The 25,478-nt window shown below is 42.3% G+C and overlaps 1 protein-coding gene and 1 long non-coding RNA gene across 4 annotated transcripts in view; one reads left to right on the forward strand and one right to left on the reverse strand.

Moving 5' to 3' along the window:
- LOC310893228 lies at positions 1–5,549 on the reverse strand. 2 transcript variants are annotated; one of them, XR_014578829.1, is made up of 3 exons: positions 5,412–5,548; positions 3,128–4,891; positions 1–1,182 (listed from the first exon to the last, which is right to left on the reverse strand). It is a non-coding gene; the product is annotated as an uncharacterized lncRNA (long non-coding RNA). The 2 variants fall into 2 exon arrangements; XR_014578828.1 differs by lacking the exon at positions 3,128–4,891 and having other exon boundaries at positions 5,412–5,549.
- ABHD3 (abhydrolase domain containing 3, phospholipase) overlaps positions 4,921–25,478 on the forward strand; it is a 23,973-nt gene continuing 3,415 nt past the window's right edge. Inside the window, exons 1-8 of one of the 2 annotated variants that reach the window (XM_083821868.1) lie at positions 4,921–5,519; positions 6,816–6,979; positions 9,513–9,695; positions 11,050–11,095; positions 13,859–13,971; positions 18,043–18,216; positions 18,875–18,923; positions 19,007–19,172. In XM_083821868.1, coding sequence (XP_083677994.1) covers positions 5,373–5,519; positions 6,816–6,979; positions 9,513–9,695; positions 11,050–11,095; positions 13,859–13,971; positions 18,043–18,216; positions 18,875–18,923; positions 19,007–19,172 — 1,042 coding nt within the window. In that variant the 5' untranslated portion in view covers positions 4,921–5,372. The remainder of the gene's footprint in view (positions 5,520–6,815; positions 6,980–9,512; positions 9,696–11,049; positions 11,096–13,858; positions 13,972–18,042; positions 18,217–18,874; positions 18,924–19,006; positions 19,173–25,478) is intronic. The other variant, XM_083821869.1, reaches the window with a different exon arrangement.

Genomic DNA, 25,478 nt, shown 5'->3' on the forward strand with positions numbered 1-25,478 from the left:
TTTAGGCACTGAATAATACCTAGGCTTTATTTTTAATAGCCTGCTAGAGCAGTAACAAACATTGAGTAACTCAAGCAGAACTAAACACTGTTTTGTCATAAGAGAAGTCCCAGTCACAACATAATGTAATCCTAAATTCTACTAAGTATGATTTCCAGTGATTTAACAGAAATACAGCTAGAAAATTTCAAAAAGACAACATTTTTGTATGTTGCTAAACAAGACTATATGTTTTGCATAAAGTAAATATTTTTAATATACATCTAATTTAAGATCTTGTCTAATTATAATAAATTAACTATTAACATGCTAATGAAAAATCTATGAAAAAGAATCTAAAAGAAGGAGTGATTGGACAAATTTCTGACCCCACTGAATTCAGCTGAAGCCATAGTATTCATGCGGGCAGAACAAAAGTTTACTGAATGTATATGGCAGTATTATTTTTTCCATAGTATAAAGCGTTCTAAAATGCTTTGATTTTGTGGTTGAAATAAAAGATGCAAGGTGTTTGGTTTTTTTTCCATTTTGAACTGTTTATAAAGGAATTATAATAGGTAAATAAAAATGAAAATGTTTCACTCTAAGCTACAGAAAAGATTCCTTGGAACCAGGAGGAAATTTAACCTAGATTCAATGTTTAACTCTACTGCACATCTTAGGACAATTCTCAAGTCCTGTAGCAGCTTCTGACAACACTTTTAATGAAAAAAATAATTTGACTAAGAAAAATGTCCTCAATGTATTTGCTCACCTTATACTGAATTTAATTTATTTTATATTGTCTCGTATTCTTAGTTTTGAGCATGCCATGGATTGTCATCATTGGTTGATGAACAAAACAATCACTTTTAAGTTAATTCACATTTCTGAGAATTATTTTCAGCTATATCTCATAGAATTTGAACCTGTACTTTAACTCTTTTGTGAACATTCTAGATGACACCAAACCAAGTTCCATCACCATTATTTAAATGTTGATGATGCCATTATCTACATGGTGATGAGTCAAATTTATGTGATCCTCTACTAACCACAAACTTGTGTTTAGCAGTTTGTCAGCTGTATTCGGATGCAGGGAATTGCTTTCATGAAGACCAGATCTCATAAGAGTCCTTCCAAGAGAGGTGAATATTGGGCAGCCTTCACGTTGCAACAGCTGTTGATGATATCTTCAACCACCTAATAAGACAGAGAAATGGTGCTAAATTAGGTAGTTGGATTTGTGCTCAGGATACCTGCTACACCTGCTAAACTGAAATTCGCAGATTTTAATTGAAGGACATATTGTTAATCCAAACATATTACTAAATTGTTAATATTGTTATACAAGGCATAGCGTTCCTTTTAAATCCTATGTTCTTTCCAGCTTTACATCTGGAAGAGCTGAGGATTATTCCCTGACAGAGTGAAGAGAAGCAGTATGGCATAAAAAGATACAGAAGCCTGAGAAACTGGAGATTATAGTCAAAGTAGCAAAGCTCAAGAAAGGGAGAAACAGAAACACCTTCTCCTTATGCCACAATTATTGACTTTTTTTTTTTTTTCACAAACACCAAGAGTACAAACATAAACACGGCCTGGCAATTTCATTCAAAACTTGAAGTGTCTCCGACATAGAACATTTGCATGGACTTTATTAATTCCTGATTGATTCGTGCTTTAAGGAAAGAAAAACATGGGATATGCATGAAGAAGGCTTGAGAAATGCTGAGCTGAACTTTTCAAATGCGTTTCTCTTCTTCTGTTCTACTGCTGATAATAAATATCAGCAATAGTGAGTGCCCCTTCCCTGCATTGATGGAAAACCTTTCAGATGTTTCACACATGGACTGGGAACTTTTTATTTATCCCCAAGATAGGTCAGGCTGACACAAAGGTATTTTTCCCTTTTTGTCTGATGAGTGGCAAAGTTCAGCCAATGTTAAAAGAACATAAACAAACAAAACCTTGAATTTAAAACTCTGAGGCTAAATGTCATTTGTCCTCTCTGAGGTGCTGCTGTGCCAACTGAAGTCAATTCCAAGGGTGAGGCTACAGAGAACTGCGCTGGGACCAGTTGCAGCTGTCCACTGGGACATCAGTAAGAATATAACACACCTCCCCACTAGCTCCAAATGGTCGCAGAGCCACTGAGCTTAACAAAACAATAAAATAACAAAGATAGCGTAGCACTAGTGTAGCCTCCTCATTAAAAGAAAACATAAATCAAGCTGTGACTCACCAATTGCTTCTATAAATCATTATCTACTGGTTAAGCAAAAAAAAAGCTGTGAGACAAGGAACAATCCCATACCCTTTCCTGTTTGTCTAATCTATAACCTATTACGGCTGGCTTGATCCAATCATATTAGTAAGCACCAGGGAGCAAAGTGCACATAGCAAGTGTCTCTAGGAACGCAGGACTCTGCTCCTCAGGAAAAAAAGCAAAAAACAAACAAACAAACAAACAAACCAACAGTAAGAGTTCAAAAAACTGTATCAACCACCTTGTTTTCTCCCCTCACAAATTTGCAATCACTAAATTACTTGGAGGTGGTTGCAAAACAAGCAGAACACGGTATTTTCTTTTTCAGCCCTGCTAACTTTGATGTAGGTCAAAAGAGACCCTTTTAAAGGAATTAAAAGAAAAGGCGCTGGAATTGGAGGATCCGATAGGAATCGCTTAGAAGAGAAGGCAGTTACTAACATTACTGCTATTGACAGTTACTGACATGCTTACACGGTAACTCAGCCAGCCAAAACTCAGCCCTTCTCAGTACACAGGTTTGTTTCAGTTTGCCTGTGGCCTGTCAGATACGCCTGACGTTCTTAACACTCCCATGAGTAAGCGATGTAGGGTAATGGTCAAAGACCAGATAAACCTCATCAGCCTTTGCGTCCGGATCTGGTTTTATGAATGCAATCTCTCTAGACCCTTGATCTAGCCACTAAGCTGCTGGTTTTGTACGCCTCAGAAAGGTTTCTTTAACCACCAGCATCCACGCCTTCCGCTTTCTGGTCTTGTGTGTAGGTGCATTTATAATACTTTTAGCCCTGTAGACACACACTGTGTCCTCTTCTTTCTCAGCCATTTGGGAATTTCTTTTCTTTAGTTTTTCTGTGCCTCGAGGGTTGTCCAACTTACTGGGTATAAAACTTGAATCTGGGAAAACAGTCTGATGCAAGCAATAACCACTTTCCATCTTCAGACGTAGCAGGTTCCTATCCATGTAAAATGTAGTCCTCAGTTCAGCCAAATTACAGTCTCTGAAGGTTCCTAAATTCATCTTTTTGATGAAGCCGATCTGTTTTCAGAACTAAGCTCTCTAGCCCAGCTGCTCACACCAGAGTATTCCTTTATGGTACCTACTTTTATCTCGGGCGTACAGCCTAACACTCCCAGAAAGTCAGGACCCGGCTATGGCTGTTCTCCTTCAGCAGAAGCACTGAAATTGAAATGTTGGTGACAAAAGGTTTTGTCATCACCCATTCAGTTTCCTTTTTCCGTAACAGGGAAAACAAGCTGCAGGGGAAACAAGCAAAACCCAGATCCTTCCTACCCTCTCCTTACTAATTCCCACGCTCCTTTCAACAGATGCTCTATCCCTTTGTCTCTGGAAATTACAGTCAGCTGATAGGATAGGAAGAATAGGTATTTTTAAATTTCTTCAGAGCATGGCAATATATTCATAGTAGTTTACCTTTGTTAATACAATATACTTTGTTTTGCATACATTTATCGTTCAAATTCTTAGTGAAAAATTCTTAAATCATAGAAACTCATTTTGGAAAAAAAAAAAGAAAGGAAGACAAGTAACAGATTTCTGCTTGTCAGACTGAATGGTAAAACATATTTGACTTTTCCAAACACCATAACCCAATTAGCACTGCAATCAGAACAGCCATTTGACTGCAAAATCTTTAAATGTTGGGTTTTTATGATAGTTCTTTATAGATAGTTCTTTATGATAGTAAATGGGTTTTTATGATAGTTCTCAAACCAGGACTGCAATCCACTCTTGCTGCACCAAAGCAGTACATTTGACCCCACGGTAGGAATATAGTAGCACTTTACACCACAGAAAGCTTCAAGCCCCTTTAAGTGTTTCCCTAAATTAAGCTCTGTGGCCCTATATCCAAGAGATTAAGGAGCTTGCCATCACCATTTCATGGTGAATAAGTTGGGCCCAGAAATGCTTTCAAATTCTGTCAGATCTGCATCTCTCTGATAATATCTGTCTGAGTAAGGAGAAGCAACTGAAATGGGCCACTTCGTATTCTGCTTATGTTTTTTTTTTTCGTGGTGATGTTTGCTTGCTGTTTGTTGTTGTTGTTGTGGTTCCCAATTCAATTAGCTCTCAAAAATTTGGTACAGCAAGAAAACACAGGTAAGGTATGCAGTGGAAGTGAACAATTAAATTTTCCTTGCAAGGAAGAGTCTCAGCGAGCAAAGTCTGTCTTTTCTCAACAGTTCATGGAGCTAAGCCATAGAAGAAGGAGCAGGAAGGTACCGCTGCGTCCTGTGGTGTGTGCAGGCATCTCAAATGGCAGATGCTCAGCGCCAGGACGTTTGTATCATCAGCTGCGCTCCTGTGACTTTGCCAAGGAAAAACGCAGACACTGGGCTATTTTAGCTGAAGAGAGAAGCATCAGAGTTAGCAAACACGTGAGGGCCTCAATGCAGCAATCCATGCCGCTGAAAGAGGAGCAGGCAGAGGTTCCCTGGGGAATTAAGGACTACATCCCCTCCTCTCTGATCTTCACAGCGCCTTGTAATCGAAGTGAGAAGTGGAAAAGCCGCTGCGTGCTTCAGTCTCACGTTAAAATAGTTATACTGCTGACTGACCAGCGGTGCACCTGCCAGTCCCCAGCGTCCCCTCGTCCTCCTGTGTGCTTGGGGGCTCTCGTCCTGTAAAAGTAACAGCGGGATGGGGGAACGAGGCCTCTCCAGGAGGCACTGAGCACCAGCAGCGTTTGCCCCAGCTGCTCCTCACGCTTTCGGACGGCACCCTCAGGAACCAGAGCCCCGGGAAGCGCACCCTCAGCCCCCAGGGCCCCGGGACGGGCACCCTCAGCCCCCAGGGCCAGGTGAGGCTGCGGGCAGCCCCTCGGTGTCCCCAGTCCCACCCGGCAGCGCACGGGGCCTGGGTCCCCGCCGGGTCCCCACAGCTCGGGAATGGCGCCGGCGGCGCTGCAGCGCCCAACGGCCCCCGGCGCCCTGCGCAGCCCGCGGGCAGCGGCGTGGCCGAGGGGAGCCGGGCGGCGGCTCCTCCTCTCCCCCTTCCTCCTCCTCCTCCTCCTCCTTCTCCTCGTCCCCTCCCTCCGCTCCGGGGCGGTCTCGGCCACCGAGCTCCGGCTGCGGCAGCCCGGGGGTGCGCAGCGGCGGCGGGATGGACTGGCAGGTGCTGACCCGGGAGCTGTCCCTCTACCTGGAGAGCCAGGTCCGCGTGGGGCTCTTCGGCTCCGGCGTGGGCTTGTCGCTGGTGCTGGGCTTCGGCGTCGCCTACGCCTGCTACTACCTCAGCAGCATCGCCAAGGTGAGCGGGAGGGCGGCGGTGGCCCGCGGACGGGGACCCCCCGGGGGACACCGGGGGTGGCAGCCCCCGGGGAGGCAGCGGCGGCTCCTCAAATGGCCGCCGCCGCGCCCGGAGGGGCCGCTGCCCGGAGCCCGCGCCGCCCGGGGACGGCGTCCTTGTGGAGGGGTCGGCCGTGCCGTGCCGAGCCGTGCCGTGCCGAGCCGTGCCGTGCCTTTAGGCTCTCGGGGGAAAGGGCCGAGGCGTTTCCTTGCGCTGCCCTCCGCCGCTCGGGGAAGGGGCTTCGCCCGGGGGCAGGCGCCCAGGGGCTCCGCCGCCCGCTGTGCCGCTTTGGGGACCCTTGGGCTGCTGCTGCCGTGTGGCGGGGGCTCTGGCGCCTCTGTCCACCTGCTCAGGAGTGGTTTCACGAAGAGATTACGCGCTTCCAAATCGTTTGGGTACGGTGTAAAGTGGCCCCTGGAGCAAGAGTGAGAGCGCCTCGTTGAGTGCTCCATCAGGGGAGAACACGCGGGTGAAAAGATTTTGGGCTGCTGAAGGCTCGCACGTTGCCACAAGCCTCCATAGACTGGCTGAGAACACAGCCTTCCTCTTCCTCACAAAAGGATGCTTTCTTTTCGTCAGAGGAAGAAAATGACGGGTCAGGAGGACGTGCTGCTGCTGCTGCGTATGCGTAGCAGTTTTCTTCACTTGTCCTCTCTTGTCCTGTTAACGTTTGTACGCTGGAGACCCTAAAAGAGAAGTTTAAGAAATGTGGCCGCTAAAATGCGAGCCATGTGGGATGTGATGATTTCCACACCAATTCCGCTATACAAACCTAGGCTGTGAGAAAAATATCTGTATGCAGAGCATTATTAGAGGTGAGTACCCTGTGCAGTTGGGCGCCGTACTGTGAGGTGGGAGAAGGAGAGTCCTACCAGGTTGAACTAGGTACTGCAAGCGTGCGCTCCAGGTACGCTGGTGAAGCTTCATCTCTGCTTGGTGCAAGAAAACTGACGCAGGAAAATCTTTCTCACTTGCTGCGGTACAGTGTGGTTTCGATTCCGGTATGCTGGTAAAAGCAGAGCTGAAATAATGTATTATCAGAAGCGAGTAAGGAATCCATAATGTTTAGTGGTTTTCATTTTTCGGTTGGGCATTTCGGGATTTCATTCGGTTTATGTTTGTGTATCTCTTTATCATGAAAATAAAAAGACTTATAAGTAAATATATCAACAAAAAGAGTCTAGTTGGAGATTTAAAAAGGCTTTCATTATTTTTTTCCTATGAATGCCCATGCCTGACTGTAGTCTCTCTTCCTAGAAACCCCAGCTGGTGGCCAGCAACAAACGTTTCTGCCGCTTTCTCGAGGAATATTGCCCTGTTGTGACAGAAACTTACTACCCCACGATTTGGTGCTGGGAAGGTCGGGTGCAGACACTCCTGCGGCCCTTTATCACTTCTAGACCCCAAGTACAGTACAGAAAGTAAGTGCCTTTCTTTTGGAAAGTGATCGATTCTGTAGCCAGTGGTTACCTTACTCTGTGTCACAGCTACTGTCATTGCTCGAGTGTGTGCCCATATATCTGCTTTATGCCCCTCTTTACTACTCCATCCTAGGCCTGGAACCATTTCTGTCCTGGATTCAGTATGCAGTAGGTTTAAAAGGCCAGAGCTCCCATATAGCCCTATTATAGCTCAGGGAATCTTGGAGCACTGGAATACTGGTGGCAATGCAGGACCTGATGTGGTTATATGTTCACAGAATGGTTGAAGTGGGAAGGGACCTCTGGAGGTCAACTGGTTTAACCCACCCAGAGCAAGTTGCCCGAGTCCCTCTGCAGGCAGCTTCTGAAGATCTCCAAGGAGGAGACTCCACAGCCTCTCTGTGGGCAACCAGTGCCAGTGCTCGGTCACCTGCACAGCACAGTAGTGCTGCCTGATGTTCAGAGGAAGCCTCCTGTGTTCCAGTTTGTGCTGCCTCCTGTCCTGGCACTGGGCACCACTGAAAAGAGCCTGGCTCTGACCTCTTTGCTTCCTCCCTTCAGGTCTTTATACACACTGATCAGATCCCCCTGAGCCTCCTCTTCCCCAGGCTGAAGAGTCCCAGCTCTCTCAGCTCCTCAGAGATGCTCCAGCCCCTTCATCATCTCAGTGACCCTTTGTGGGACTCTCTTGAGTATGTCCAGGCCTCTCCTGTACTGGGGAGCCCAGCACTCCAGGGGTGGCCTCACCAGTGCTGAGCAGAGGGGAAGGATCACCACCTCCCTCCCGCTGGCAATGCTCTGCCTAACACAGCCCAGGTTACCATTGGCCTTCCTTATTGCAAGGGCACACTGCTGGCTCATGTTCGACTTGGTGTCCACCAGGACCCCCAGGTCCTGTTCTGCAGAGCTGCTTCCCAGCCAGGCAGCCCCCAGCATGTCCCGGTGCCTGGGGCTGTTCATCCCCAGCTGCAGGACTTGGCACATCCCTTTGTTGACTGGCGTGCAGTTCCTGTGAGCCAGTTTCTCCAGCCTGTTGAGGTCTCTCTGGATGGCAGTACAGTCGCCTGGTGCGTCAAATATTTTGGTGATTGAATGCCATCATTTTGGAAGGGTCATGCTGTCTTTGTCCATTCAACCAACACGTTCAGCCTTAACCTGAAAGCATGGCCGCTTTCAGCCCAGTTTTGAATATATAAAACTCCTGGGATTTTCAGAGTAATTTTTACCTGTCAGGTCTATCTTGTATTCTTTGATGCCTAAATTCTAAGAGTTCTAAGAGGCAAACGATTATATATATTGTTTGTCCTCAGCTGATCTCTCTCACACAGAAGTGAGGCTCAGTCTGGCAAGTGAGGCATTTGGCACAAGAGCTAAGGAGAAGTACTTTTATACTCCGGAACCTGGACGCAGCACAAGTTGTTTCAGCTCTGTTTGCATGGTAGAATAGATTTAGCATTTAGCAGCTTCCCTTAGTTTTAGTAACTAGGAAACATTTCAGTGGTATGGCCATGTCCAGTTTTTGTAGCCCTTCTTGTATACTTCCATTTCAAGGTTTGCGAGGAAAGAAACGTAGTTCCACGGGGCAATGCTTAATTCGCACCATTTGAGATTGTGCTGGCAGTACACAACAGCGTTGTATCTACTGCCCATTACTAAAAAAAGGGTAAAGCTGACCTAATGAGTCCAACAAGGCTGATGAGCTTTAAAGTCTGGAGTAGGTGCCATGAATATTGTGCTTTCAAATGAAAAATCAGATGCAAAGTAAACTTCAGTTTTGGTAGTTCTTGTGTCATACAATACATTCATTACCAGAAATCTCTCTCTCTCTCTCTCTCTCTACATATATATATATATATATATATATGAAGGGACTGTAACCTTCCTCTCATGGTTTAAGACATGCTTAACTTCTGGAGATGATATCACATTTGTTACATTCTTAAGTTGTATGTTTTAAGCATGCATGCTAGAGAAGTTTGTGGAGATAGAGCATGAAATTCTGGCTTCCCTGAAGCTGTAAAGATGTAGTAGTGTCTGTCTGTGTTCCGCGCTGAAAACATAACAAAGTGCTATCCAGCATACGTGCTTATTCTTTGGGTAAAGAGAAAACAAAACAAAAAGAACAACAGACACATGATAGTTGTTTAACACATTGCCCAAAGCAGAGCCAGAAGGTTCTCAGGCCACCCAAAGGAAAGCTGCGGTACACAAGCCCACATACAGTAAAAGGCAGTGCCAAAAGTGACATTAGTTACAAGCTTCCAGTACATCAGCAGCAAGTGATAAAAGGCCAGCTCTTCGTTTACTGTAAACTGGAATTGTGCCATGAACTGACTGTGCTAACTCATGTCAGTGGAGGTATGGCTCTTTGTGAATGGTGAATGTGCAAACACAATTAGGTGGTACTTGTAGCATTAAAACATAATCAATGATGCAGATTTTATACCTGGTGATTTTTACAGTTTAAGCACTCTTAATAGTATGCATTTATTTTTTAAATCTAATCATTGTTGTCTTGAAATGTGCCTTTCAGTGAGCTCATTAGAACAGCAGATGGAGGACAGATTTCGTTGGATTGGTTTGATAATAATGACAGCTTATATTATCCGGATGCCAGCACAAGACCTACTGTCCTGTTATTGCCTGGTCTGACAGGAACGAGCAAGGAATCCTACATTCTTCATATGATCCATCAGAGTGAAACACTGGGATATAGGTGCTGTTACACTTCATTGTTTGTATTTTGTGTGCGAGATCACATTTAAGTATGTATATGTATAAGGTGTCTTCCTGATGCAAATGAGATCTAAAAAAATTAGTTTATGTAAGAAAGCAGTAGTAATAATAATAATAACCACATTATGTAACCGGCAGTAAATTCCAAAGGGCTGTTTTAGTATCTGCAGACGTGCTCCAGAAATTGCAGTGAAAGCAAGCTATGTCTGCATAGGTCTTTGCTGCTGTGTCCTAAACTGTAACATCAGCACTTGTGTTACCTTTATGCTTTCTTGAGAAGGGGTTTGTATTCAGCTCCACAAAGACTTGTGTGGATGGGTTGCTGGCAGAAGGCCTCGGAGGAGGTCAGCTTCTGAATGCCAAGATTGCTTGATTCAAATTCCTGAGTGCAGGAAGGGGAGCCAACCTACTCCTACTGCTGTTTCAGGAAGAGGTTTGTCACCTCTTAATTGTCACTGTTTAATTTATTTTTTTATTAAGGCTTCTGGTCAGAATTGGGTAAAATAAGTGGATTAGTCAACGAGTAAATTCCTTTATGTAATCATATTCCTGCTACTGTGCTTTAAAATACGTTGTCATTGTTCCAGGATCCCTATTTGGAATATTGCATTTTGCAATTGCAGATTGGTATCTGCTATTTACTACATGACGTTCTTCAAATATATATGTGTGTGTGAGTGCCTATGTATATTTCTGGCTATCTGTTCTCTGGAGGTTTGGGGAGCTGCACTACTAAATTCTGAAAGTAAAACAGCGCTTTAACTGTTCAAACTACTTTTAAAATCACTTTAAAACTTACCTGTAAAAATACTAGAGGAAGAAAGATTCCAAATCAACAGCTTCTTAGAACTAATTCTTGAAGTATTCCTGACAGAAATATCCACATTTGATCACCTAACAAAGAAAAGTATAACATTATAAAGGAGAACTTGAGGTTTTTGTTTTTAAACAGCCAAATTTGAAAAATACCAAAATATTTTTTCATGCCTTTAGGCCATCTAAATAAAGCTTATGGCTCATAATTGGCCAGCTCTGAGCTCAGGCAGAGCACGATCCATATTCTGTCTTCCGGTAACCCCAGGGGTTCTCTTCCTGCAGTCTGACCTTGACTGACAAATCGCAGAGTTCACATAGAGTCCCATCAACTACAGTGGTATAAAGGTCATTCTGCACATGTCAGATTTTAGCATTTGTAGGGCAGTAAATATTTATGTGCTGAACTTACCCATCGAACTGGCTCATTTTTCTTTATGTATTTTATATTTTTGGTGTACGTTGTCATTTTCAGATGGATGAGCAATCTATATAACTGAATTTACTTTCTCAATTTTTAGATGCGTGGTTTTTAACAATCGTGGAATTGCTGGTGAGGATCTTTTGGTAAGGATGACTTTTAAGATAAATATCTGTCATGTGTAAGAAGTATGTATATATGTAATCATCAGTGTCTATTTGTAAGGCTGGATTTAAATGAGAGGAGCTCATAGCATATGTTGAAAATGCAGAGAAGAGAATCTAGTTATCTGGTAGATCAGTAACATGCCAGTGTACATCTTTTATTTTAAAACTTAGAGACCAGCTGGTCAACACAATTGTTCTGTGAACATTTGGTTCCAGGAAATCACTTAAATTACCAGCATCTGTGACAGTAAAGTGAGCAATCCTTATACTTTTCTTCCTCAAAACATCATGGTATTTAAAATGTATGCGTCCAAGAAATTCTGTTCACTCAATGTGATTTTCTCCTGTTGTTTTAACTTATAAATCAAAATATAAACAGTGGCAATTACTTTCCCAATTGCCAATAAACATTTAAGCATTTGGTTAAAAGCCGTGCCATTAAATTGATCCATATTATGTGTTATTGAATTAATGAGTCAGATTTATACGGGTAGTCATATCCTGAAAATTAATTTTGTATTTTTCTCAGCAATTACAACACTAGATTAGCTACAGCAGATTATTATTTTTTTAATCATTTCTGGGACATACAAATCACAATTGCTTAGATGAAATCGTGAAGCTAAACGTTTTCTGCATCTTGGCACAAAGCATGATGAAAGACTGCTGAATAAGCCTTGTTTGCTCATATACATTTTGTTGACAGTTCTGAAGCTGGTATGAGTGTGCATAATACTAAGTATTGTTTTGCATTTTTTAATCCCCTGGTTTCAGACTTAAAAGCTCGGAATGTTTTTCCCATAATCAGATAAAACATTTCAATGCAAATATTGCTATGTTAGAGTAGCTTTCTGCATACTTTCGGAGATGGATCTACAGAGCAGTTTTGTGGCACACAAAGTCCTTATTGATGAATTTCTGAATTGCTAACAGAAAAGATCTCTTGTTTGGATGCATTGTGTGTATTTTAGTGTAATCGGATTTACATATTTAAGCATTATAAGATCTTACTGTGAAGAAAACCAGCTGAAATTATAACATTTTCTGTAAGGGGGTTTCTACATTTTAATATAAAATCCCTAGTTAATGAGTTTGAAGCATAGCTGGGCAACACAGTAGAAATAGTCATGAAAGTAATTCTTCTTCTAGTCTCTTTAAAGATAGATGTAAATTTACAGTCTACAATAGTTATTTAAAGAATCAGTTAAACAAATTAGAAGAACATTTTTATTGAAAGTTACTGTGAATTATCGTTATGGAATGTTCAAATATTAGATGACCACAGCCAATGTGAGCTAAGTTGTTCTAAAATATCTGTGTACCCTGAGTGGATAGATATACATTGAAGTGTCAGGAATTAACTGAAATTAAAATGCAACTTCCCTCTTTAGTTTTATAAACTTTTAATCAAATATACTTTAACTTAGAATACATTAGAACTTAGGTACTAAAAATAATTTATTTTTCCTTGTAAACTTGACAACTTAATTAAAATGAAACACATTCACACCATTTGTAATTAATAGGATATAATAAATGGAACAGTGATTCATGTGGATGAGAATTGGAAATGCAACACAAATGGAAAACATCTTCAGATTTAATTATCCAGATTTAGCTTTTCTCTCCTTTTTTTAATCTGTGACTTCAACATTTTATTATTCATGTTAAATGTACTTTAGGTAATTATCTTCTTTTAATTAAACTTGTTAAAATTGTCCACAAATATCCAGGCTGTTTAACTGAAAGCAAATTAAAAAAAAAAAAAGCACCTTAAAATACAGTGTTGCTTCAGGCAACAAATATGTTCAATTAACTCATAATTAAATGTTTTTATATTTTAGTTTTAATGCTTGTACTGAATTTTGGCAGGCTAGCCTCTTGAGTTAAGTCAAGGTTGTTAACGTGTTTAGTAAGAGCTATATAGTTAAAATCTCTTTCTGTAGATGAAATCTAGAGAGCTTACTGTACTGTGATTCTTATTATACCTAAAAGTATTTATCTCCCTTACACTGCTGCAGAGAGTCTGCAGATTGTAGCCTGTAGCAGTTGTCTCTGCAGGTGAGGCTCAAAAGCTATGCTTACCCTTCAAGTTGAGTGTGGGGGGGGATATCCAAATCCCAGGGATGGCAATGGAAGTCATTCCACATTCCAACTCAAGGCTTGAAGAGATGCTGCTGGTAGACAGAGAAGGGATAATGTATGTGTTTAATTGCTTTTGTTAGTATGTTAGTAAATTAGGTAAACAGCTCTGGTAAACTTACCCATCTATTTAGTTGCTTGTATCGTGTATAGAATCTAAATACTATCAGATACTGTCAAATGCTAGCTGACAGAACTTGAAGTCTAATACTTTCTTTTGAAATTGAATGTGGGTGAAGATGGTCAAATGGTCATTATAACTTTCTTTTCTCTAAATTACAGCCTTTATGATGTGTTTTCATTTCTGTAGGGTATTTCAAAAACACCGATGCCTATGTAGTTTAGCTAGTGACTCCGTGTTCAGTTTTCATCTAATGATTTGGTGGTTGCAGATAGTGAACGTATTTGTCACCTGTTTTGTTTTGTAATGATAGCAAGTATAATTCCTTCCTCCACCTCCTCCTGAAATGTTTGCCATTTAGTGCACTTTCGCGATAAATTTATCTTATTATATAAAAGAACTGCTGTACATTTTTCTTTGTCCTTAAAGGATGATAAAAAAAAGCTTATGATGGCGTTTTTCCCTGTGACTCCTTACAGACACCAAGGACTTACTGTGCAGCTAATACAGAGGATTTAGAGGCAGTTATTCATCACATACACAGCTTGCACCCCTCAGCTCCGTTCATGGCAGCCGGTGTTTCTATGGGAGGGTAAGGTATTATGTAACAGAAGTCTCAGCTTAACTATGATCATAAATAGGACTGTTGTAGCATGACTGTAAATGATTACTCTGAAATACTTATGTTACTTACTGAACTGCGACTAATTTCAGTCTGCCTGTAATTGTCAATATTTGGAAGGCTCTTAGAAGCTTAACACCTTCGAAGCTTTTAGCTTTGTGTCAAGTAAGGTGGAAAGTGGCCAGCATTCAGAAGCTGGCTGGGAGAGAAGACAGGAAGCACAGACAGATTGATAGACAAGCAGGTGTGCAATAAAATCTTTGGAAGCTATGGAGCCCATCTTTCGAACAGAGGGATAAAAAATAGGAACTCGAATTAACGTACTGTGTTTCTTAGCAATCTCTGGATATTAGAAGATATATCTTCATTCTGTTTGGGTTCTGCAGTGTGGGGGTAGGTTATTCTGGAAGAGATGTGATTATCTGCTCTGTCTGGCTCGGAAGCCAGAAGTATTGTTGTTGAAACCAGTATGGGTTGATTATAAGGTGGTATTAAGACTTGCTGTGTCCTGGCTTTTCTCCAGAAAGCATAGCTAGAACAGACAGTGATAGAACAGTTGCTAGAAAAATCACTGCAAGAAACTAGGAGAAATATTCAGACAGACTCTTTAACAAAAACTGGAGAAGAGAACTTCCATTAGAAGTACTTCAGACAGTAGTCACTTTTTTGAGACTTCCCTTCTTTCTGATAAATTTCATGGACAGTGGGCAGATAATAGACCTGTATATTGACATCAATCTTCTAATGACTTGCAGGAGCTTTGGGATAAATACAGATTTGTTCAAACAATATAGTTACTGATAATCAACTAAGTAACTTGGAAGCCCTGTAAGTCAGTTAAGCCAATATTTTTCCCTTGGTGTTGCTGGGATTTTGCTAGTGTCTTCAGTATGAATATATACAGCCCTCTTCAGTATGTTGATGTCAGTCTTTCTGGGAAGTCTAAAATTGGGCACACTACTCCAGATAGTCTCATAAGTGCCAGGTACAGGGAAAAAATCACTTCACTAGACCTGCTTGTTTTGCTTGTGCTAACATAGCACAGTGTGTCGTTAATCATCTTCATTGCTGCACGGGTACACAAATTGCTGATTTGTGTTCAGCTTGCCCTCGTCTTTTCAGCAGTGCCATTCTCCCTCCAGTCATGAATCTGTCTTAGGTGCAACTCTTTGCATTTTCTTTTGTCGAACTCTGTCACGTGTCTGCCAGTCCACTTCTGCAGCCTGTTGAGGTCCCTCAGAATGACAGCTTTGTCGTCCAGTGCACAAACCACTCCCCGCAATTTGACCTGCAGGCTTGCCAAGGGTGCAGTCCATCTCATTATCCAGTTGTTAATAAAGATGTTGCACATTCTTAGCACCAGTATTGATCCCGGAGTAACACCAATAAGAACTGGTCCACAGCCCTCTAAGCCTGGTAGTCTGAGCTGGTTTTCCACCCACATTGCAGGTCACCTGTTAATATCCTGTCATTTCCAGTTTGGCTACGTGGAAGATTGTCAAAAACCTTGTAAGGTCAAAATAAACAGCATCCACTCCTTTCGCTTAATCAACGAAAGCAGTCAGCTTGTCATAGAAGGCAGTCAGGTTGCTCAGGCGTGTTTTGACCTTGGTAAGTCCATTCTGGCTGTTACCAGTCACCTTCTTGGCCTTCACATTCTTGGAAATAGTTTCCAATGGATAGACCAAGAGTGCTGATGTTAGGCTGACCAGACAGTATTTTCTCTTGTTTTTGTAGATGTGTGTGGCTTCTTGTTTTTCCAGGCTCCAGGAGTATCCCATAATTGCTGCAACATTTCAAAAGTGATAGGCAGCAGTCTTACAAAAACCTTGGCTGTCTCCTTCTGGAGCTTTGGTGCACTGCACCTGGTCCCGTGTATGTCCAGTTTGCATAACTGGGCCCTAACTCAATCTTCTGCTGCTGCAAGTAATACTTCACTCTTCCGTACTCTGCATTTAGGTGCAGGGACCTGGAAGGTTTGAGGACAGACTTCAGCGATAGAGACAGGGAAAAAAGGTAGCCTTGGCCTTTTACAATTATTTTGTCATAAGGTTGCCTGCTCTGTTGTGTAGTGGGACCAGGAGGGAATACAGGTTCCTCCGTGTAACCTCTGTTCTTTGGGAAGATCCTCTGGAAGCCATTTCCAGTCATAGGAAGGAGGAGGTGACCGACAAGAACAAAGCATGCTCGAGTGATCTGATTGCCTTTTATGATGATAATGACCAACTTCACTGCTGAGGGGTAAGGAGTGGTTGTTGCTTGCTCCCAGCCTTTCTTTTGGTACCAGTGTATTTATGGAAGTCCTTCTTGTTGTCCTGTGTGTCACGTGCTAATTCCAATTCCAGATGAACTTCGCTTTTCCAGACTGCATCCCCTGAATGCTTGGGCAATGACTGTTTCTCTCAGGCAGCCCCACCCCTCTTCCACCTTCAGGATATTTCCTTTTTGAACTCCATCAGGAGTCCACATGGGGACTGCTTCCATGCTTCAAAATTAATTGGAGCACTTACATGTTTAAAATTAGGCAGGAGCAGAGATCTCACTAGAGGCATACCGTGAAAATCATCCACTTGTCCTAATCTTCCAACAATTTTCATAATTTATTCTTTTTCAAATTATTGTGAGGAGCCAGTTAAGTTATATAGGACATGTTTGCCCAATTGAGAAGTAAAATAGGCGTTCAATTCACAAAGGTAAAAATGTAAATGATCTCCAGATCTTCAGTGCATAATATTTTGGAAAGAGGCTTACCTTCTCTCCAGCACATATGTTCTGTAAATTCAGTTAGAGAAGTGGTTTCTGCTACTACTGCAACATTTTTATTGATTTATGTCTCAATTTTATCCTTAGAGAATATAGACCAGTGGTTCATAGGTTCCTCCTAGGTCCCTCTCACCTGTAGGTGAGAGGGAACACACGCTACCTAACTCCTAGTTGTGCAACAGGTGACTTTCCTCACTGGGTTTGGCTACCTGAGTAGTTTCCAGGTGCACATTCCCAAGCAGTGTTTGATGTTCTTTTCCAGCTGGTTCCTATCTGCTGGCAAGTTGGTAGGAGCTCATCTCCCTTTTGCACTGCTATCCTATAATTCCGTAGGTAGTGCACGGGGATAAATTATCTGTGCTGGAAGGTGGTTACGTGATGTTTTTGCTGCAGGTTGCTGTCTCCTGAAGTATGACAGATGAAGCTAAGGTATAGTGTTGGTGTTCCAGCGAGCTATATTAAGTCGTGGAGCTTATAATGTTTTGACTTAAAGACTCGGTGTTAAAATGCTGGTTGGAAACCTTGAGGCCTCAGGCAGTGAAGTAAGACAGCTTTTTTGTTGCTATTTTTCTTGTACTACCCTCTTGGTAATTTATTTTTTCAACATCTGAAGGGTCAGGTACTGGTGAACTCTCCCTTTTTTCAACTCAATTATGCATCTTCAGTACAGACTGTAAGTTGTAGCTGGTCAGAAAGGCAAGTTTTATACCATTTATTTAGCTCATAATTTTGTTATTTTTATTAATTATCTACCATTTCATTCTTTGTACTCTCTTATGCGTGAGGTATGGTAAAGGTATTCAACCTTCAACTAAAAAGATAGCTTCATAAAATGGGGCAGGCGTGCCTGGGGTGGCTTGCATTTATCAGGCAGACTGATGAGATTTACCAGATCAGGAAGACTGAGTTGTAAAATTGCAAAACTTGCTAACAATTGAGTATACCTGTTCCATGAGTAAGGTACATTCACTTGACCTTTTCCTCCCCTTCGGTGATATAAATAAGACTAGTACATCTCTCTTTATTTTTAAATGTACTCCTACCTACATCCTACACAGTGCACTCAGCTCCTCTCTGAATGTAGAGAGAAAGCAAACTTCATGAGTCATATGTTGATGACATTCACTACCCTTTAGAAGTATTAGGCACAACTGTAAAGCTGATACAAGAAACTATGTGGAAAAACAGACAAAAAGGTGGCTGATTGTTATATTTGCTCTAGATTGAAGCAAACAACTTGATAGTATATATGTTTCTGTTTTTCATTTCTGTTTGTAGCATGCTTCTTTTAAATTACCTGGGCAAAACTGGCAGAGACACTCCTTTAATGGCAGCTGCAATTTTCTCTGCGGGTTGGAATGTTTTTGAGTCTGTAGAGTCTCTGGAGAAGCCACTAAACTGGCTTCTTTTCAACTATTACTTGACTACTTGTCTACAATCCTCCATCAGCAGGTGAGTTGCCTTCTGAACTATTTGGCAAGGTGGAAGGATGTTAGCATGAGATCTACAGCAGGTACAATAATATTGGGAAAATTAATGCTGTAATGACATTTCACAACGTTGTTCTGTGTGCATTCTTCTGTGGGCTCTGAAATCAAAAGGATTTTTGCAAAAAATATTGTCATCAATGTGACTAAATTTCTCTGCTCCTCAAGGGTGTCAGCACAAGAGTAATGCACTTCTAGATTTATGGATGAAGTGAACCGATTTAATTTTTTAGACATCTGCACATACTGAGTTTGAGTTTTATACGTGTATATATATATTTAAATACTAATTCTTTTAAGTCAGCTTTGACTGCAAAAGCATGGAAAGGACTAGTTCATCCTTTGCTTTGCAAAATTAGAGTGTATTTTATATTCCAAATACTGAATTTTCTTATCTTTGGCATCTTTGTCATGCGGATTTTGACTATGTTGCTGGATGTGCCTGTGTATGAATGAACAATTCTTCTGCTCTTGGATTCCAGACAGATTTTGAATATGACAGAAAATTAAAAACAAGCATGTTCTTGTTAGGAAGTTATTTCTTCAAATGTATCTATAAAGCAGAGGACTTCTGTTTCTATTGCAGAAAACAAGTCCTCCAATTTTTCTTTCTTTCTCTTTAGGCATCGACAAATGTTGGAAAAATTATTTGACATGGATCTCGTGATGAAGGTATGTGGAAATGTTGCTTCTGATTTAGCTTGATGCTCTTTTCCAAATGCTGACATACTCCCTATTTGAATTCTATACTTCAGGCTAGAACTGTTAGAGAATTTGATAAACAGTTCACTTCAGTCATGTTTGGCTACCGTACAATTGATGATTACTATGAAGACGCTAGCCCATGTCGCAAGCTGAAGTCAGTAGGAATTCCAGTGTTATGTCTGAACTCTGTGGATGATGTTTTCTCACCGGGTCATGGTAAGCTTATGATTTTTAAAATATGCTTCTCTGTCTGTGCAGTCTTTTAAGACCAACTATACAGGTTTGAGAATGAACTATGTGTGGAGATTTATATAAATACTACTTGCATGTAGGGTCACAACCTCCAGGAGTGGATCAGTCTTGCAATTTACGTAGTATAAGATCTGTGCAAAATAGCTGATTACAGAGACGCCTGATTAGAACAGAATGCAGGAGCACACGGGGTGGCAGTCATTAGCCCTTAGTAGGTAGCCTCTTTATAGTCAAAAGAAATATGCAATTTTAGGGTGTGAGTTATTTCGCTATATGAAAGATGCCAGGTGTATTGCTCCCAAAAGTGCCCATTTCTATTCACAAAGTATGGAAGCAGCCTATAAAGAAGAGCTCAGATACATATGTCTGGATTGTAGACATTCAGAGTTGAACAAGAGTGAAACCAAATATTTTCCATTACCATTCTTCAAGCCAGTCCCTACAAAGAATGTCCGGGACTTGCTTATGTTTCAGATGACTTGAAGTTCTCAGCTGTTGTTGCTCATGATCCCAATGACATAAACTCCAGAGCCTGAAAATAGAAAAGTAAGAAAACGTGTAGGTTAGCATGTGGACCAAAATCTAGGGTAAAGGAAGAGATACAGACAAGGTGAGCTTCTCAAAGGAGACACAGTAAAATTGATAAAAACCTAAGTGGTGAAGCAGCAATATCAGCTAGTAACTGATAGGCTGAAAACCCTGTTTTCCTTCCTCTTTCTGTTTTCAGCCAGCCACATGAGTATTATGAACATTTTGCTTTTGATCTGTAATCCTGTTGTTAACTGTCTTAAAAAAGATCTGTTTGTTCCTGCAGTTTGTGTATTGGTTTCAGTGTCTGAGAAGAAAAGAGAGAACAAAAAAGTTAATGTAGAGGAAAATTGCTATAATGAGCAGGTGGTTGAGGACCCAGTCTTCAGTAGTGAACACCTCCCATGTATGAAGTTGAAGTTCATTCACTTGATTTATTTCAGGAAAGTTTTTTTCTGCCACCACAAATGAGATTCTTGTAGAATGAGACACAAAATTGAAGTGAGTAAACAGATTAGAACAACAAACAGAAGAATGAAGGAATTGGAAGGGGTTGTGTATGTGTGTATGTACTAGTTATGTGTGCCTATACATATAGCACATACAGAAACACGCTCATACTTTATGTTACTGTTAGTAGTTTGAAGAACCGTTGGAGACAAATACGACACAAAGAGAAAAGGGCCATTCCAGTGGAGTGCACTAGGAAAAGACAGTCTGTTTTCTTCTCCTCTTGAGTAAAAAACATCCATGCTATGCGTGAACAATATAAAGAGGTGACAGCCTCCTAATAGGAGGAAAGAAGATGGTGACTCTAGATCAGCCAAACTACCTATCCCTTACTGGCCAAAACACGGGCCTAAAAAGATGTAAGATCAGGACAAACTTAGTAATAATCTTCCAGAACACTGCATCTACCTTCCACAATTAACAGTTCGGAACCAGATGTTCTGAGCCAGAGTTAATCCCTTTGTATTTACTAGCTTCTACAGGACTTTTTTTCTTGAAGTTGTCCAGTTGTGGTTTCTGTTACAAGCATATACTGTCATGGAAATGAGAGTGGATATGGCCATGACCCTAAAATCTGTGTACGAATGTAAAAGCTGCCCAGTCACCTGAAGATAAAGTTTTGTGGGTCTTATGACCCCAGGGATGACCTCCCCCATAGTACTACAAGGCAGGTGATCTAGTGTGCCATGCTTCTGCCTATCAGGTGTCTTAGAGAGGCAGCAATGGCTTCACCTCCATGCTTAGCCCTAGCTCAGTTTGTAGTTTCTCTTCTAAAATGAAACACCGTGACAGGAGTAAGCTGGTTTGTTAGCACAATTAACAGCAGCAGTGAACCAGAGAGCGTGCCTGTGTCCCTATGGGATATGATAACTTTTTCCACCTTTTTCCCACTGAGACTGGGACCTTTGTGCAGAGATACTCCATGCCACTGTCTCTTCATTTTAGAATATAGCCAACCTCCAGTCCTCAAGAGCCAAACCTGACCCCATGAACTTCAGTCTGAACACAAGAAAACATGTTTTTTACTGTAAGGGTGGTCAGAAACTGGAGCAGGTTGCCCAGAGAGGTTGTGGAGTCTTCATCTGTGGAATTGTTCAAAACCTGAAGGGACACAGTCTGGAGCAGCCTGCTGTACCTGACCCTGCTTGAGCAGGGGAATTAAGACTAGGGGATCTTGTGAGGTCCCTTCCGCTCTCACTGGTTCTGGGATTCTGTAGATTGACTCACCAGAAGATTGAGTCCCCTTGATCTGCTGTAGCAGATCCCTCCTCCCTTGGAACTGGTCTGTAAAAGAAACACAGCTCTTTGTGAACAGTTGATTATAGGGACGGTCCCTTGTGTAAGGTTAAGTATTGAACCTATTGTTAGAACTCGATAATAAAAATGTCTTGGAAGTCTTGCAGCATAGAGAGAGGAGAGGTAAGGTACCATGAAGAATCTGAAACAAGAAATGTTAGTCTGTGGTAATGACTGTCCATCCTCTCTTGAGCTCTGAACCTAACCTGCCTTTCTCCATTAAAATGTGTGGGTGGGTAAGCATCAATTTATTCCTTGTCCACAGAGTTACACTGTTGGCTGTAAACCAGTGTCGTGGTGGTGACTAGTTTGCCTTAGGAAGGGCTACCAGAGGAAATGTTGACTTACAGCTAATAACAGCATGACTTTGTTACGTGTGTGTATCCTTGGCTTCTTTTTAGTTAGTGAAAAGTTGTGCTGGCAGGAAACAAAGGGCACCCTGATTAGCAGCCTAGGAGTTACGGCTGATGCCATCAGTTACTGGAGGTCACTCATCTTGGCACTTCTGCCGTCTCTTTTGTGTTAGCAAACATGAAGGTCTGGTGTTAATCTGGGAGGTGACTTTATTCTGGCAACTGTTTTTCTGACTTGAAAGCGTGTGGACACAGGTTAGCCTGTGGCACCAGAGGCAATTTCCACTGACAGTTGTGTAAGGGATTCAAAGCCACAGACCTTCTTCTCAGCCAGCCCCAGTCTTCTGCTGACTTCGGGAACTGGTTATTTCATTCCTCATCAAGCTTCATCTCTCCTAATAATACCTATCACCTTGTAAGCTACCTTCCACTGCTCTTGTAGATAGCTGTAGATAGTTTCAGACATTTGGGAAGCAGGCCTAGAAAACCCATTAGGGAGAGAGCTGTGCCAGAATCCCTTCATGATTAAATGTCCCTTACAAAGCCAGCCACACCTGTCTTCCTATAACGGAGTCTGGGGGATGCAAACCCAGGTCTCCTCTGTCATTACGCAACTTAGACTTCAGGAGAGACTTCCTGTAAAAAGCGTTGATGCTGTTTTTGTTGCCTCTTACTACCTGACCACTTCTCGTATAGCTTTTGATACCTTTTGTATTTTCCGGGAATCATTGTTGAATATATTGTGAAAATACACCCTTTGATCCTAATCCAGTATTAGGAAGAAACAATTCATTTGCATTCCTTCCTTAATGTTGATGTTTAACGTTCATAGAGCTTGGCAGCTGATGTACCTGAAATTTAATTTCGGGATGCAGTTCTCATACTGCATATGACTAAGTAATGAAAGCAAATGCTTTCTTCACTGTGTGACACTTCGCTCACCATCACTAATTGGAACAAGCCATTGTTTGAGGAAGTATGTAATATAACCAAGTCAAGCCCTTTTATTTTGCAAGTGTCAAATTAAGAAGATGGAATGATAGCATTCATTGGCGGTGTCATATTTAACTTTTCATCTGAAGTGGCATTTTCCTCCTAAGAGACTTTGAGCAGTTTATTAAGCATCCAACTGAAATCCAACTTATATTTCACCATACTAACGCTTAGCTAATTACTGCTGGTGTGTGCTGTGCTCGAGCTGAAAGCCTGCCCTTGAAGTTAGGGACTGTGCCAGCTCCCTCCTGATCCCTTGTGCCAAGTAAGTGCATGTCTGAACGGCCATTGTCCTGAACTTTTTGTTGTACTGAACTTCTTTGTCCCTGTGAATCCAAACCTAGAGTGTGTTATTTTGCATCCACTTACGTAAACAGCCCAACGGATTGTGTTTTTTTATTGTACATAAAACAAATTGATTTTGAACAAGGTAATTCTGCACATGCGTATTTACATTGTGGTTCTAATAACAAATAACAAGTCTGTGCACTGCTGGATCAAACAGCAGCACAGATTTTGATCAGTAGAAGCATATGTGCAAGGTTAAATTTGGACAAAAATGAACAGTAGTGTCTTTTGGCATGCCACCCTGTAACCCAGAGTGTGTCACATCCAGTGCTCCGTTCGTCTGCCCTTTACATTGCAGAATTTGCTCTTTTGCATTGTGGGTCTACTTGTGGATGGCTAAGAGACCCTGGAAACAGTCTTGAGAAAAGCACCACACCACTGCCAAGCATCATTTGCATTTTGGCACTGGAGAGCAACACAGAATTTTTCAGTTCTTCTCCTGAGGAGCTGCAGAGCAAGAAACTCTGCTGGGGAGGAATCACACAAATGGTGACCCAACTGTGTCAAGATTGACTATGCCAGGGGCAGGCTTTCCTGTGCACCGTGGGGGAGGTAAGAGCAGGGATGCAACAGCAGGTCAAATTTGGCAGCTGCTAAAAACCCTCACTGCGGATGGAAATAAAAGGCTGCATATCCAGCACCGTGTTGCAGTTTATGACGAGTGATAATCTGTGGCAGAATTCAGTTGTAAATGAATGTGAGATGGAATAGGGCGAACTCTCGGGATGGGGAAGGTGACATTCGTAAAGGTCTCTGTGTGGCTCATGCCTTACCCAGCAGCACAGAAGAGGAGCAGCCTCACGGTGCTGCTAGGTTTGCAGGGGAGAGCTGCTGGGGCTGTTCAGAGGCAGGCTGCACGTAGCCCCCGCTATTACCAACCAGCGTGGGAATGGCCCACACACCACTAGAGGGAAGACAGGCAGATAGGTTGGTACAAATAACCCTCGCGGTAGGCAGAAGCTCACGTGAATCGCAGCCACCATCTTCGTACGCCGCAGGGTGTTCATCCAGAGAACCCAGGGGAGCCAGACCAGAGACGCCTGGGCGGATAACTGAGGCAAGACTCCAGGCGAGTGCTTGCGGAGCGTGGGGCCTGAAGCTCAGGCATGCTTTGGGTTGCAAGAACTGACACACTGCTGCATCTCTGGTTTCCAGCCTGTGCTATTACCTCGTCCAGGCTGTCAGGCCCTATGCTTTTATCTCATCGACTTCTCTTTTTAGCCTTGCTTCTGCAGTGCTTTAGAAGGCCCAGATACCGCGTGTGCTATTTCCAGTTTTCCAGCTGAACAAAGGAAAATTCAAGGACTTTTTGTAGAGACAGTGAGAAACATGGTTTCTTCCACCTAGTAAAGAATCAAAATCACTTACTAAATGATTGAATCTATAAACTGCTTAAATGCATGCAACTTTGAAAGAGAGTGAAATAAATGAATGGTGCTGAGTAGCAAAGAATCCCACACATTTCAAGAGAATCCCCACTGCTCTCCGGAGCTCACAGTCTGTGCTCCACCAGGACACAATCGAGTACCTTATATGACGGGCAGGAATACCATAAAACAGTCATAGAAGATGCTAACAGTGCTGGGGGGTTAGCATCCGTGCTGAGGCCCTGGAGCGGAGCAGAGCACATTCCATACGCTGCTGGGACAGGCCCCCGAGGCACAGGCTGCTCCCCTGCCTGCCTGCAGGCCCTGCGCCCCTGCCCCGTCTGTTTAAGTTGCACGTCTGTTTGCTGCAGTTGTCGCATTTGGGGTCTTGCGTGACTTGCTCTGCCTGGCTGTCCTTTGGCTGAGGAACAGGCGACGTGCTGTTACCCGAGCTGATGAAAATGAAGGCAAATCGGCATCAGAGGCACACAGCAGTGAGTCTGCCAGCACCCAAATGAAAGGAAGGAACGTGGGCATAAAGAAGCTAAAGATGTGCAGGGATAATGACTGCTCACGGATAATGACCTTTGAGGTAGCAATGTACCTCTGAGGTAGCAAAGGTTAAAGGAAAGCAGGCCCCTAGAAAGGGGGGGAGGTCTCTCAGGAAAGTTCAGTCAGAAGGGGATGTGGACAGCTGAACTGCCCCCCAAAAGTGACCCTGATTAAGTGTCTCTCTTCAGAAATACTTTTAAATAAACAAGGCAGCAATAGAAGTCCTGTGAATGACTCACTGCTTTCTGTTGTAGTGCCAAAGCATTTTTAATTTAGCAGTGTATGACCTAAAAATCAGATTTATTTTCTTGTGGAATCATAAC

This window comes from Anser anser (genome assembly GCF_964211835.1).
Source record: "Anser anser genome assembly, chromosome: 2".
Taxonomy (NCBI): domain Eukaryota; kingdom Metazoa; phylum Chordata; class Aves; order Anseriformes; family Anatidae; genus Anser; species Anser anser.